Source organism: Spinacia oleracea, chromosome 1 (assembly GCF_020520425.1).
Source record: "Spinacia oleracea cultivar Varoflay chromosome 1, BTI_SOV_V1, whole genome shotgun sequence".
In the NCBI taxonomy this organism is placed as follows: Eukaryota; Viridiplantae; Streptophyta; class Magnoliopsida; order Caryophyllales; family Amaranthaceae; genus Spinacia; species Spinacia oleracea.
In genome coordinates this window covers 82,126,662-82,142,749 of record NC_079487.1, presented here as the reverse complement: position 1 = coordinate 82,142,749, position 16,088 = coordinate 82,126,662, and the positions used below count along the sequence as shown (strand labels likewise).

The following is a 16,088-nucleotide window of genomic DNA, read 5'->3' as shown; positions in this document are numbered from 1 at the left end:
TTCTTTTTGGTTATGCTACTGCTCTTTAAGTATAGGCATCGGTATGCTTCTCTTATTTATTCTTTAAGATTTACATAATTTTTAGTGTTGATTGAAGTTGGATTTGCTGATTGTTAGAGGTTTTAGTAATCTTGTATGATATAGTAATTTATGGCAGATATGAACTATTTAAGTTTTGTTAACCATCATTTTGCCTTTAATCTCTTTGAAGAAGTTAAAATAAAATAAGACTTAAAGTTTTAGTTAGGGAACGATTAGAGCTGAGAAATACCATGTTTATCAAGTAATACTGTCATTTGATGGGAATTAGGATGTTCACTTCATATTATTAGAAGAATTGAATCCATCTTTACTAAAATTCTTCTTTCATTGAGATGTTAATGTCTCAGGATTGAATATAGCTTTGCAATTTCACTACAATAGTATAGATTTGTGATAATTTGGGTTTCATTGTTCAACACCAGCAAAGCAAATGGAGAGGCGTCGAGATTAGGTTTCAGAAATTGATGGTGTTTTTAATGATTAAATAAGACAGCTGGTGTTGGAAATGCTGCTGGAGTTGGAACTCATTCCTGTACTGAATGTGTTTCTGAATGTGCTGCTAAATGTATGCTTCTCTTCTTTCTTCTTCAAGATTTGTATTATTACATGGTTTACATAGTTTTTAGTATTATATTGAGGTTAGTGGATGTTTGAGGTTTTTTGTTATTCTTATATGACATACTGATTGTTAAGTAGATATGAACTAATTAAGTTGCTAACTTTTTGACACCAGACCATACACAGCTCAAGTCAACAATGGCCCATGTTGACCTAACAACTGCAAACAGTATCCAACAAACTCACTCCCAGCTGAGAAAGAGAAAGCAATGGAGAAAACGGTGGCGACATTGGAGAAAGGAACAATATGCTCAGCTTGGAATTACAGCGCTCAAAGATTAGCTACTGGTTCAATCAATGGTCTTCTCACCATCTTCGATTCTCCTGACCCTGCTTCCTCTTCTCCCTTCTCTCCTTCTTCCTCTTTTCAGGTCTGCTCCTCCTTATTTTCCCAATCAATTGCAATTTTTTTTTTGGAGACAAATTCATTTCTTAATTTCCCATCTTTGTGTTTATACTATAATGTATGATATTTTCAGTTAAATATACAATCTTTTATTTGCTGAACTTTATTTCTTTCTAGTAGTATGTTTGTTGTTCTATGTATGAAACAATTTAATTTATGATGGAAGTTTGTGAATGTTGGTTACTTGATACTATGGCGCATGGTGATCTTTCCGATTTTAAAAATGTTAACAATTATTAATCTTAGAGCTGTCAAATTGGTGTTTTGGTCGGATTGTGTGTTCGTCGAATCATCCCCGGTAGATCATCTAAGGTCCGGTAGCTCTAATTATAATGTATGTGAGATTTTGATGTAATTCCGAATTATGATTCAATTTAACATTTTTCAGTGTATCAATATTTGGGGGTTTATCAAAATTATGTTGAGTTTTTGAGAATTAAGTTGGAGGGTATATATCTAATTTCTTCCATTGAAGCTTCTGAAGTAGTATGATGCAACTTTCATGTGACAATTAACATGAGATTAGATTGTGGTTTTAGGTGCATGAGGGTAGCATTGTGAAGGTGGCATGGGTTCCTCCAGAGTATGGAGATGCCATCGCGTGTATTTTGGATGATGGGACGTTATCATTATGGGAAGAAGTTACAGGAGGTAACACTAACTCAAACCTCTTGCTACATTCATACAAAGCAATCATTTCTGCACATGTCAATTTACACCATATTGTCTTTTCTATAATGACTGTACTTCCCTTCTTAAAGAATGAGTTGTGAAATTGTATGCTCGTGTAAGCTTTCTAGCCGAGAGAATTATGTTGCCAACTACTTTCAGATCTCCGCATTACAAGTAGAGTAATGATTTACAAATCTTATGCTACCCTTTTGGCCTTTACCCTAATGACTACTAGTAATAAGTAAGACATTGATTTCAGAATTGATACGAGAGTGGTGTTATTGGTGTATGGTTACGAATGATTTAAAAATCTAAAACATTTGCGCTTCCCTTTTCCATTCAGAGGGGCAATCACTTCAGTGGAAGATCTGTACCAAGTTTCAGAATAAAAGTGCCCGTGTATTAGATATTCAATTTGGAGGATCCTCTACTTGTTTGAAGTTGGTAAGTGTTAGATAATAAAAAACTTGCTGAATGTGTTCTTCTTGGTGCATGGTGAAATCCTCTGACTTTATAATTGTGTCATGCATTTCTTTGCTTGTAGGTTGTTGCATATTCAGATGGGTATGCCAAAGTCTATGAGCTCCAAAATCCTTTGGAACTGAACACTTGGCAACTTCAGGTATATTTCCTGCTTGAATAATTGAATAAAAAATTTAAATGCTCCATTAACTTGATGCCTACTTATCTAAGGAGCTTTCATTTAGTTAGAGTATCTGTAATAGTCGGAGCCCTCTGCAGCTGCTCTTGTAACTTATTAAGTACAAGTTTGGATTTCTGTTAACAAACTTCTATTGTCAAATTGTGGTGTAGGCCGAGTTCCAGAATGTCATTGACTCTGTATCTAAATTTGCGAAAGCTTCATGCTTATCAGCATCCATTTCATGGATTCCACAAATAGGTGAAAGCCAGCAATTGAGCTTCGTTCTGGGATTCAATTCAGATATACCACAACTCAATTCTTCCAAGGTATTGTTGAGTCCAATAAGTTTTGCTGAGTATTCTAACTTTTCTTTTTCTTTTTCGTTCACATGCCCTTATAGCATTGGTAGTTATGTTGTTCTAGGCCTTCTAGCGTATATATAGAGAGAGTATACATGTGATTCGCCCTCTTCTATCACTTTTCATTGTGTGTGGTTGCTGTAACTGACCTTTGCCTTTTTTGCGTATGCTTTAACGTTTATTCTTAGTTACTGATATCACTCTTTATGCCACTTTGTTTTCCTCTCCCGGGATTTAATTATTGCTACTAAAGTAGTAATACTCCTCTAGTGCTCCTCTCGTCTCAGAAGTTGTGTTCATAGTAAATAGTTTGGAATCAGCCTCTTTGAATGCTGAATGATAAAAGGTAGGCTATATGCAATTTGACTTCCCAAATATAACATCAGTATGGGGATCCACCGTGAGTGTTGTTTTTCTTACTATTGTTTGTTGTGAGATGAATAAGATGCTTGTGCTTCACCGACTCATATCATATGTTTAACTTCGGCTCACTTACAAGTTACAACTGACAAGTATTAGCTTTTTTACTTTAGGTCTTTAGTACTTCGTATTGTTTCAATTTTCTTTTTGTTTGTGTGTGTGTGTGGGGGGGGGGGGGGGGGTTGGTGTAAAACTTTACATAATTGCATATATATATATAAGAACATATAGGTGTGTAAATCTAAACTGAAACTTTTCACGAAGCAATTTTATATATGTAGAAAACATAGCCACCATGAGTTTTGGCGCCAAATTGCCAACAATGTCTAAGAAAACTATGCTATTATTGTATTATCTGTCAGAGGAAGATCAACCCCAATCCTGCAACTTAGAACAGAGGTCTGGATTTGGTTAGGCTTTGTTTTGTTCGACTTATTTTCGACAAAATAAGTTCAGATAAGTTCAGCAAAAATAAGTTTTTTCCAGACATTTTCACACACAAATAAGTTTATTTTAGACAAAATAAGTTTTTTTCAGATAAAATAAGTTCAGATAAGTTCAAATAAGTTTATAAAGAACCTAAGGACTTATTTTAAACTTATTACATGTTTAATATGCTTAGTTTTAAGTTTCTAAGACTTATTCTAACTACTTATACACATTTAAGGCTTGTTTGGTCGTTATAGGACATATTTAGGCTAAAATGACATTTTCGCTCCCAACTATGAACCAAAGAACCTAAGGACTCATTTTAAACTTACTAAATGTTTTATATGCTTATTTTTAACTTTCTAGGACTCATTCCAATCCATTTATGCACATTTAAGGCTCATTGTGTCGTTATGGGTCATATTTAGGCTAAAATGACATTTTCGCTCCCAACTTTGAACTTAAGAACCTAATGACTCATTTTAAACTTATTATATGATAAATAAGAAAGTATCCATAAAAGGAAGGGTGTTGGAAGCCCACCATACACCAAAGTAATAAAATGCATGTCAGGCCATACCGACAGAATTCCCGCGCTTAAAAGAAAGAATGAAACAACTGTTGGGGAATACAGTTAAACATAATAACATGTGCTGAAATAATCCCCAAAGCCAGGAAGCATGTATAAAGCACAGATTAAGCATACTTACGTTTGAAGCGTGTTTTCCACAAATTTGTCAACGAACACGAACTTAGAACTCCACTTGTCGTTCCTCTACTTGGTTCACCGACATGCTCAGATCCTTCTTGACAACCGTAGCTTAGACAATCATTCAAGAGTTTGTGATTTTGGGAATAACAATTCTAATGGAGGCACAGAGAGTTTAGGGTTTCTCTTGCCTTAGGTTAGAATCTGATTTTTCCATTAGGTTAAGGAAAACATGTGTGTGGAATAATATTATAACCCTTAGGTCATAATACTAGACGGCCAAGGCACAAAGGCCAAGCGCCAGCCAGCTTCGTCCGCGCAAGCCCACACGCGCACAGCCACACAGGCGCTGGGCCTTGGATCGCGCTGTGTGCGCTGCTGCTGCTGTTCCTTACGTGCGCGCGCGCGCCCAGCCAAGGCATGGGCCTTGCGCGCTGGCTCGCTGCTACGCCCAGTGGGCCTTGCGCGCTTGCGCGCCTTTGCTCGTTGGGCTGGCAGCGTTGCCTCCTTGTATCCGCGATTATTATATTTCCGATATATTATTTATCGTTTTGTATACGACGAATCACCGTCGTACGATACGATTTATGCGTTTCGCCTAGCTTACGAATATTCACGATACGATATACGATTCCGATGCAAGGTCGTATCGTATAATACGTTTTCCAACTAATTCCCGAAAAGCTATTAAATGAATTTCCGATTCATTTAATCCGGTGATCTGTTACGTGTCATTGGTGTGACCTTGTAGGTTTAGTCAAGAGTAAGCTGTGAGTTTAATATTCGATCATTAGAACTCACTGATCGGAAGCATTGCTCCAGCTAGCTGTTCCGATCACTTGATCTCACTGAATTAATTGTTCGCAATTAATCTGAACCTTGGTATTAGACTTAATGCACTTTGGGTGAAGGACATATTCCCTTCAACAACGTTTTGTATCAATCAAGGAGTACAAGTTTTCCGGGAAGACTCCCCCTATTGTTCATACTCGAGGTATATACGTTCCAAGAGTTTTGAAACTCGTTCTGGTTGCACTTTACGTTAATTAATATTTTATGTACAAGGTGAACTCAAGACACAACAATAAGACATAAAATACAAGCAACCAAATGATGACACTTCATTTTAACCCTTTAGGGCTTGTGATCTGATAAAGTGTTTTTCGTGTCGTCGTTGAATCAAAAGCCGCTAAATCAAACAAAATTTATAAGATCCTAAACACACGCACTATATGGACTATAGTGGCAAGCTAAGGTATCATCCCAAGAGAAAGCGGTTTGAGCTTAAACACCAAGCTAGCTTAGAAAGAAAATTGAATTGATTGTGTCACAACTAAGGAATCTAGGCTTATTAGGCAAACAATTATGGCAAGTGTTAGGGAATCGGGGATCAACTTGGATTCATTGGGGAAAAACGAAATGCAATGCAAGCATGATAATGTAAAGATATGCAATTAAGGAAGCAACCAACAATATTGGCTTGGCACCCCTCTCGGTTAGTAAGCCTTGCCAACTCTAACTCCAATGGTACTCTCTCGCGTCACCTTAGAACTAGGATGGGAAATTAAATCAACTAGTCACTCAAATTCATTCATAGACTCTCAATTTTCTTGAAAAATCCACGAAGAACACTCCAATTATAATGACAATCTTAGTATTTGCAACTACTAATCAAATCAAACATGGAAATCCTAAATTGCAAGTCACTATTTAATCACATCACCAATTCAACAAATCAACTCTACATTCCCCAATTACTCCCCAAGAATCACCCCTAACCCCTAACAATTGGGCTACTCACTACACATTGAGCTAAGGAATGAAATCAAGGAATTGAGCATAGTGATGGTATTGAAAATGAAATTGGAGATTAAACTAGCAATTGAATTTGAAATGAATAGAATTCAAAAGAAATAGCAATCAATAAGGCAATCACAAAATTCAGAAATTAAAGCAATTAAGAATGCAAAAGAAGAATTAGAAGAGAATAAGAGGAAGAGAAATTACTATTAAGCTTCAACAATTCTACACTAATCTTCAAATTGAAATCTACAATCATGAATTCTTCAACTTCTCTCTCTAGAATTGAAACTGAAAATCAAAGCACTCAAAACTATCTCTCTAAAACTAATTTACAACAACTTACTAAAAACTTTCCTCTAAAATAATAAAACGAAAAACTATTTATATGGTTCCGAAAATAGAATTTTAAATGATGAAAAAGAGCCACCGCGCGACTACGTGCGAGCGCACATACCCCTGTGCGAGCAAACAGGAAAGTGTGTGTGGGCGCACAGAAATTCTGTGCATCCACACAGAGCGACGATTAAGAGGCTTTGCACCGTGCGAGCGCATGAAATTCTTACGCGGTCGCACAAACCAAATTCAGCAATTTCCTTGAATAATTCTCGTATTGTTGCACACCCTCTGTTGTGTGGGCGCTTGGAGGAGATGGTGCGAGCGCACCATTGTGTTTCGTGCGGGCGCGCAAATTAGTCAGTAGCTCATGAAATGTGGCTTCAAGTCTGTGCGAGCGCGCAGACTGTTGTGCGGGCGCACAACCTGGAGTCTTCATCAAGAACCCCTTTTCTTCACCGTGCTCGCGCAAAGCTGACTTGTGCGCGCGCACAGTCCTGTTTCTTGCACATTCTACCTCGGATTTCCACCTTTTCTCAAGATTTACCTATAAAAAATCAAAGTGGAATAAAACATATAAATGGCCTTTAAAATACACAAAAATCACACAAAACATAATAAAAACGATAAGAAATCCTAAGCTAAGAGTGACATAAATGCCGCTCATCAAACTCCCCCAAGCTAAGCTTTTTCTAGTCTCTAGCAAACTAAGCATAAAATAGGGAAGAACGAGCTCATTATTCAGATTCTAGAAATTATGAAAATGAGAACTACAAGAATATACAAACTAACTCACTATCGTAGGAATCACGGTTGCATTTAAGCACATGCAACAAGCTCTTTGAACCCCATAATCGCTCATGGGGGCGAGTGGGATCTCGCGAGGGTTTCCAAAGAGTTCAACCCATAACTCTAAAAAATGGATCAAGGCAAGACCTAAAAAGGAAAATAAACCAAGAAAAAACAAAGAAAAGAGAAGAAAGGAAAAGAAAACAAAACAAAACTACAAAAATTCTAGAACCGGGCTTTTATTATGGAACGAGCACAAAAGGATGCAAATATTCCTAAATCTATAAACGAATGCACGATAATCAATGTCCTAAGTCAAGTGAAAGATTCAAGGGTAAAGAATAGAGAACTAAGGAATTACACTCATCCATCCCCCTTCAACCGATCGTATCGCGTCTACTCTTTAGATCCTATTCACCCTCAAAGATAGCTTCACGTGACGCCGTGAAGGTGCCGGAAAAGACAAGAATTTCAAGAGAGGAAAGAAGGCTACTCGACATCTCGGCATGACAAAACCGCTCCTTAAACTTGACAATTTCCTGCCTCCACCGACAAGACTCAACTCTAAAGGGTCAAGAGGGATTTTATGGTGTAACGTTTAGGCTAGGGGTAAGGGCATGGATAAATTTGGTATTTGGAGCTCAATCCTAAAGTGGAGCACAAAATGAACTCAACTCAAGCAACAAGATCAAAACCAAATAATACCACTCATTTGGGACTCCCCCAAGCTTATTCAACAAATAAAACCAAACTAAACTTCTTTTTGCACTTTTCTCATTTTTTTGTGTTTCAAGTGAAACTTTTCTCTTTGCCTTGTTTTTCTCTATTTTTGGCTTTTCCTAAACTTTATGCTTTTGCCTCTTATTCATTATATACAACATACTTCTCCAAGATTTCCTTTCAAACCAACATCAATCATTTCTCAACGTTTTGCATATTTAATCAAAACCACAACGCACAATAACACTAAGCTTCACTATCACTTTTAAGGGTGAAAATAAAACAAAGGCTAATCGGCTTGTAATGAGCTAATAAGAAATGAAGGGGAAAGGCTCAAATGGCTAGCAAGGGGGCAAATGCAAACAAAATACAAGAGAAAAATAAAAAATGATGTCCTAATCTATAAAAAAGAAAATAGTCACCGAAAGAAATGCCTCCATCGTCCCCTAAAGTAGTTCGGTGGCGGTCTCGGGAAGGAAGAGTGAAATTCAGGATATGGGTAAGTCAATGCCAAAGATCCATGCCACTCAATATTTGTGTTTGAGAATTGGGTTAGAAAGAACAAGATCCACACATATGGGTAGCAATTACTATCCTCTTCGGATTCAAGTCACTAGAGAGAACGACACCGTCTTACCACAAACGAAGGGTTCAAGACTCATGTTATCCAAAGTTCTAACCGACTACCTTTACACCCTAATTTCTAGACTCGAACAAATACATTCAAAACGGTGCACACCTCTACCAATTAGGAATAAAAGCATTATAACCTACAAGTTCCAATTTTATTATGCCCGAATCAAGAATAAATCCTAAAAAACTAGAAAAAACTATCCTTGAATAAGAGGAAAAAGGAAAAGAAAAAGAAAAGGAAACGAAATGAAAGAAAGGAAAAGAAATACGGTCAGAAATGAAAGAAAGGAAAATCAATGAAAGAAAATCAATGCAACTAAACAAGAAATATGCAAAAAATCACACAAAAGCACGCAATCTAACATATGCAAATCATAGTGGCAACCACACAATAAAATCTCCCCCCCAAGCTCGAATTAGGCCATGTCCTCAAGGACGAAAATGAAACAAGGAGGGGCCCAGCTACCCATCCAACCAATGCCCCACATGAAGAATGCCCGATCCCAAAGAATGCAAGAGAGTTAGAAGGATATTACCGGATATAATGTGGGAGCAAGTTGTGAGGGGGTCGAAAAAAGCGCGAGGCTAATGCGTGACCTTTTCCCTCGTGGGTGTGACGATTCTTTTTTATTCAATCAAGTGTAATTGGATTTCCTGTGAGTATACACCCAATTGACTAGTAATATAGGAGTCGTCATTCAATTTTTAACAACAATGAGAAAAACTGACAAAACCCGGTTATCGTGACATAAAGGGAGTGCAATTATGTTTGACCACGACGGCCGTAGGTTCCCTTGTAATCCCTGGTGTGGGGATCTCTCAATATACACCCGCAAGGTAGAGATTGAGGGTTCGGGGGACTGTAACTACCGAGAGGAGTAATTCGCTCGTCGATAACTCCAGAGGCAGGATATCCTTACTAGCTCAGCATAAATAATTGAAGGGACGTACATGAGTTAACTATTAAACTAATCTGAGTTGATTTTAGCAATATGCAACATATAATACTAATTCGATCGTGATTATCTGATCTAAATAACATTAAGGGACCTAGCATGATAATCCGATTTCCCAAAAATATTATATTTGTTAGGCGTGATAGAACAATCAGATTAGGTTAGTTTAACAGTTCATAAAAAGGGCGAGGAAAGCAGTTAAATCATCGAAAAGGGACACGTTACGACGCACCTTTGAGAGGTGCGTCACGGTGTGAGGGGGTCGAAAAAGCGCGAGGCTAATGCGTGACCTGTCCCTCGTGGGTGTGACGATTCTTTTTATTCAATCAAGTGTAATTGGATTTCCTGTGAGTATACACCCAATTGACTAGTAATATAGGAGTCGCCATTCAGTTTTTAACAACAATGAGAAAAACTGACAAAACCCGGTTATCGTGACATAAAGGGAGTGCAATTATGTTTGACCACGACGGCCGTAGGTTCCCTTGTGATCCCTGGTGTGGGGATCTCTCAATATACACCCACAAGGTAGAGATTGAGGGTTCGGGGGATTGTAACTACCGAGAGGAGTAATTCGCTCGTCGCTACCTCCAGAGGCAGGATATCCTTACTAGCTCAGCATAAATAATTGAAGGGACATGCGTTAACTATTAAACTAATCTGAATTGATTTTAGCAATATGCAACATATAATACTAATTCGATCGTGATTATCTGATTTAAATAACATTAAGGGACCTATCATGATAATCCGATTTCCCAAGAATATTATATTTGTTAGGCGTGATAGAACAGTCATATTAGGTTAGTTTAACAGTTCATAAAAAGGGCGAGGAAAGCAGTTAAGTCATCGAAAAGGGACACATTACGACGCACCCTTGAGAGGTGCGTCACGGTTCTCAGAAAACTAACCACTTTGACTTTGCTATTTCTCTTTTTTATTTAACGAATCTCGATTATGGGACGGGATACGTTCTGTTCGATTTATGGATCGATTGCGACAGAACGCGTGAACAGTTTCGCAGCGAGAGGCTTAGGCTAAGGGGTTTAGAGTCAATACTCATAATATATTATGTGTTGTTGTGTCGTTTCATGTCGAAACTAGGGGTCTATTTATAGGGAAGAGTTCGTGGAAAGATAGAATTGCAGAGTTCTAATCCACAAAGAATTAGGAAAAGAGACGTACCCAGGTATTTTCAGCGCCCAGGCCTGGGCGCCGAAGATTTCGGTGCCCAGAGCCAGGCGTTGAAAATAGGGTCTGGGCAGTTTTTGTTTAGTCAGATTCGGATTCTAAAATCCGTAGAGTTTGAGATTAATTTGAGTCTTTTAGCGCGTATCAATTTGTGACGGAATGCGTCTGGGCCCGTTACGAACTCTAGGCTCGTTAGGATTTTAATTAATACGTAACTCTTATTTCCGAATCCTATTAGGAATAGGATTCTCGCAGTTTTCTATCTCATTTAGGATTTATTTTGGAATCCAACACCTAATTCTGACAGGTTTCTATCTTTTATGATTTGCCACTTTTAGAAGCTACCTTTTACGGCGGTTTCTATTTTTAGCAGGTTTCCATAAATAGCAAGTTTCGGGTGAAATGAAATGGGGAATCGAGATTCGTTTATTTTATAGGAGATGCGTTGTCAAGTGGAGTTTTTATGCTTTCATCATCGAACCTTTCCCTTTGGGAAATGGGGACAAAAGTAGGTGTCTACAGTTAGCCCCCACTTTGACTGAGTCTTGGAGTAAGACGATGGTCAAAGTATTAGATGGAGTGCGTCACACAAGCCATGGTGTATGTGACCTGTTTTGCGAGGGTCTCACTGAAGGAAATAATGCCCTTGGTCCAAGTATGCAGTCAATGTTAAGTCTAATAAATGCGGTTCAGTATTAATTAACAAGTTAATAATTCAGTGAGATCAAGTGAGCTGAATGCCTAGCTAGAGGCCGCTTCAGTTCAAGTGGAATTAATGATATTAATCCACAGCTTACTCTTGACTGAACCCGTAGGGTCACACAAATAGTACGTAAACGGATCAAGTATTTAATGACATTAAATACTCCATCTATGGATATTCGGTATCGACGGATCTTGGTTTCAGTGGGAGCTGAGATCGTCACAGGCAAGAAATGAATACTCCGGAAACGATGATATTGCCGGAAACGGAAATATGGATCGTATCGGAAATATAAATATTATCCAAGTCGTAGATGTGGCCGGAAACGGAAACATGGTACGTATCGGAAAATATTATCGGAAATAGAAATATTGCCGGAATCGGAAATATTGCCGGAAACGGAAATATTGTCTGAATCGGAAATATTATCGGAATCCGAAAATAATTCCGGAAACGGAAATATTAAATATTTGTTCGAAACGGAAATTAATTCCGGAATCGGAAATGTTAAATATTGTTCGTATCGGAAATGAATTCCGGATTCGGAAAATTAATCGGAAGCGCGTCGTACGAATTAGCATCGGACGAGCTTGCTAGACGAAGGCCCAGCACGAAGCCAGGCCCACGTCCAGCAAGGGAAACGCGCGCCACAACACGCCAGCCCAAGGCTGCGCCAGGCCCACCGCAAGGCAGGCCCAGCGCGCGCCCAAGGCTGCGGCAGTCGTGGGCTGCGTTGCTCGGGCTGTGCGCACGCGCGCATGGCGCCCCTCGTGGGCTGCTGTGCGTGCGTGTGTGTTTGTGTTCACATACGAAACCTAAAACGTACAGGATTCGTTTAATGATTAAATTCCTAATCCTATTTGATAAATTAATTAAATAAGAGTTTCACTAGGATTCTAATTTAATTAATTCGTATCCTAGTAGGATTCCAATTCTCTTTCCATACCCCTATAAATATGTGGCCTGGGTTCACAATTTATAACGAGTTTTCAAGTATTCAAAGTGAGTTTTGAGAGAAAAATTCAGTCACATATCTTGCCTAAAAGTGCCGAAAATTATTAGTACCTTAAGGGCGATTCTAGTTGGTCAATCTTAAGGCGGATCCGGACGTGCTGTGGACTATCTACGGAGGGACGACACTTGGAGTCCTAAAGACTTGTTCTTGTTCGGTTCAGGCGCAGCTAGGGAAGGCACGCAACAAAGAGTATGCATCTAAACTATGCTATATGATTATGTGTAAATAATATGTATTCCTGGCTAAATGGTTTTTCCGCATGATTTATGAATTGTCATATGTATCATAACCTGACAGTGGTATCACGAGCCTCTTATTATTTTCATAATCTAAATTGCATGAACATGGTTAAATATTACAAATTTGCAAGAATTAAAAGGGGTGATTAATTTTCGTAATTGTTAATTAATTGCAAATTGCGTTTATTTAATTGCGTTTATTTAATTAATTTTCGTATTTAATTAATTGCAAATTGCCGCAGTTTTTCGGCAGTTTCTTCGTTACTCATCCAAATCGAGTGATTTTTGTGTCAATTCCGCATGTAAAAGGCATTCTAAAATTTTGACAAAAAAAAAAAATTTCTGCCGAACCCAGAATTCTCAACTTCGAAGCCTAACTATGACTTTTCGAAGGTTTTAGTTTTTCGAATGCAAAATTTCGTAAATTTAAGATGTTAAATTAAATATTTGCGATTCTTGTTGATAAATCTTGAATTTTTTATTGACCTACTGTATATGTTTAACAAGTTTGAATGCCTAGCCTTGTTAATTATGCGATCTAATTTGTAATTATGATTAATTTGTTGAAAATTAGAATAATTTAGAATTAATTTGATTTTCATAATTAATTATAATTTAATTAGATACCTATGATTAAAAACCACCATAAAAATTGTAAATTTATGATAAATTTTAAATTTTTATGACCTAGACTTGAATCCATGTTAATCGGAAATCAATTGAATAATAAATTTTCGATTTTTGGCCCTAAAATTATGAAATTAATATTAAATTATTAATTTGTCACTAATTTTAAATATAAATTTTTTAAATTTTATGCGATTCGTTCATATAACTTGCACGCACAAAGCAACGGACGCTACGTGTTACCCTTAAGGGGGTGTTGTATAGTGCGGGCATGCGACGACGAGAAAGGGAGCTCGTCGCCCATGCGGCACGAATGCAATGAGCAAGGGCATGGTGCACGAGCACAAGGCAGCAGCCCTGCCTTGTGTCGTGGGCTACGAGCAATGGACGAATGGACATGGGCGAAGGCAAGGCACGGCAGTCGCGTGTGGGCAGCAAGCGAGCTGCGCCACAGCGCACACTGCCTCGCGCAATCGCGCGCAAGCTCGCTTGCCACGAGTGCTGCGCCCAGCGTCGATGCCTCGCGCAGCGAGCGCTGGCAAGCGCGCGCAGCGAGCGCTGGCTCGCATCAAGCGAGCGCTGGCGAGCTCGCACAAGCGAGCGCTGGCGAGCGCGCGCAGCGAGCGCTGGCTCGCATCAAGCGATTGCTGGCGAGCGCGCACAGCGAGCGCTGGCGAGCGCGCACGTCGAGCGCTGGCGAGCGCGCACAGCGAGCGATAGCTCGCGTGCATCGAGCACTGGCGCGCGCGCATCGAGCACCAACTCGTGTGATGGCTTGCGAAGGGTAGAAGCAGCAGCTATGCGACGCAGCGCATGGGCTGCGCGCACATGGCCAGCGATGGCTCTGTGCGTGTGGCCCATGGGCGTGCGATGCGTAGGGTGTTTGCGTTGCGATTAGATCGTTTTGAATGTTTAATTTGAAATTTTCAGTTTACGTAATTTTAATTTTAAAATTAATAATTTAAATTATTTTCTTGGATTTTAATTTTGAATATTGTAATTATAATAAATTTTATATATTCTAATTATTTTACTAAAATTAAAATCATGAATTAATTTAAATACGACTGAAATTAAATTAAACTTTTTGGATTCAATTATAAATTTATATGAGCTTTAAATTTTAATTAAATTTGTATGTTTCCGGTTAGACTAGAAATACATTTTTATGTTTAAAATTAGTAAAGCATATGAATTTATTGGTTTGAGTGGGAGCCCTTTTTAGTCATAAACTCTTGATTAGGTCTACAAATCCTTAAGGTTTAAACAACTTGATTAGAATTAATAAGGACTGAATAATTGGTAGATTATTGGTGCCCTTGATTAATTGCTGCAAATGTTTACGTGATGCATAATGTGTTTTACTAACCAGCTATGTGGGCCATTCATGATAATGAATGGGTGAATGGTATATATTGTACATGTACTGTTTTGCAGGTTATGAAGTGACTAGTATGGCCCAAATAGGATAGAAAATATGGTCTGCGTACCATTAATTTGAATGTAATTGGTCTAAAGTACCAAAGTTGTTTTTCAATTCAAATATGGTCTGCGTACCATCAAATAGTTGTAATTAGTTTTAATTATAGCTTATCCTATTTGAAGAATATGGTGCCTCCCACGGAGATTTTCAAGACGGACTTTGAAGTTAAAGCTTCAAGATGAATTCGGGCCATACTAGATCACATTTATCTTATGCATGTTTTAAGTTATTTATTGCTTTTAAATATGTCTTAAAATGCATGAGATCAAAAGCTTGATTATGTTGCATGATTAAGGATTTTAGTTCACTTAAAATCTAACCAACATAGTAAGAGCCTTAAGTTCCAAACTTAAAAATTGAGTTATAAGGTGCCATGCCAAAATATACACTTGCTTGAATATCCTTTACATCAATCTAGTAATAGTTTTCGCTCAGCGAGGTGTTACTTATTGGTCCTAAAGGGGCAAGGTACACAAATAATTGTGAGTACATGTTAGTTTTGGTGAAACTCAACGATATAAGTAAGGAGTCCTTTTATGTCGTGGCAAAATCGATAGGTTTACCTAATAAGTTCTTAGACGTACCTATCAACCAAGAATAGTTTCTAGACTATTAGCAAAAGGCTTTTGCTTACCTAAGATGTTTTAGGATTAAGTCGACAAACTTCGCTTAGTTCTTCAATGATTTTAGGATCTTGGAATCATTTTATTCACACCTGCCGGAACACATAACTTGAATAAAATGCTTAATAAACATTGAATTATGCATGTATGCTAGAATTTAAGTTTATTAAGAGAAACTGTGAATGGTTATTTATTTGTTTATTCTTTTCAATTGTAGTTTTTAAAATGGCAACAACAATTCATTCAACATTCGATCAATTCTCGAAAAGGAGAAGTTGAACGGGAAAAACTTCCTTGACTGGCAAAGGAACTTGCAAATAGTTCTTATGCAGGAAGAAAAGGAGTATGTCCTAGAGGAGGCGATGCCCGAAGCCGCAGGCGACGGGGTCACTCAGGCAGCCCTCAATCGTTGGATTGATGCCAACAAGGATGTGAAATGTCTAATGCTCGCCACCATGAGTGCGGATCTGCAGAAAACGTTCATCAACTCAGATGCTTTCACAATCATCAGTGAGTTGAAGAACATGTTCCAAGATCTGGCTCGAGTCGAAAGATTCGAGACTCATAGGCAAATTCTTGAGACCAAGCTTAAGAAAGTCGAGCCCGTAAGTCCACATGTTCTCAAAATGATTGGACTCATTGAGAATATGAGTCGGCTGGATCAGCAATTTTCTC

The 16,088-nt window shown here is 38.2% G+C and overlaps 1 protein-coding gene across 1 annotated transcript; it reads left to right on the top strand.

Annotated features, from left to right (window-relative positions):
- The first annotated feature begins 860 nt into the window (after positions 1-860).
- Positions 861-2,839, top strand: LOC110799707 (protein SEH1-like). Its single transcript, XM_022004981.2, has 5 exons — positions 861-1,031; positions 1,606-1,717; positions 2,082-2,182; positions 2,283-2,360; positions 2,552-2,839. Exons 1-5 carry the CDS (start codon positions 870-872, stop codon positions 2,822-2,824), a joined length of 726 nt encoding a protein of 241 aa, XP_021860673.2. The 5' UTR covers positions 861-869; the 3' UTR covers positions 2,825-2,839.
- Positions 2,840-16,088: the final 13,249 nt, after the last annotated feature.

Coding starts and splice junctions, on each gene's coding strand:
- LOC110799707 (XM_022004981.2), top strand. CDS start 870: ATGGAGAAAACGGTGGCGACATTGGAGAAAGGAACAATATGCTCAGCT. Junction 1,718..2,081: donor ATGGGAAGAAGTTACAGGAG/GTAACACTAACT, acceptor TTTTCCATTCAG/AGGGGCAATCACTTCAGTGG. Junction 2,361..2,551: donor TGAACACTTGGCAACTTCAG/GTATATTTCCTG, acceptor ATTGTGGTGTAG/GCCGAGTTCCAGAATGTCAT.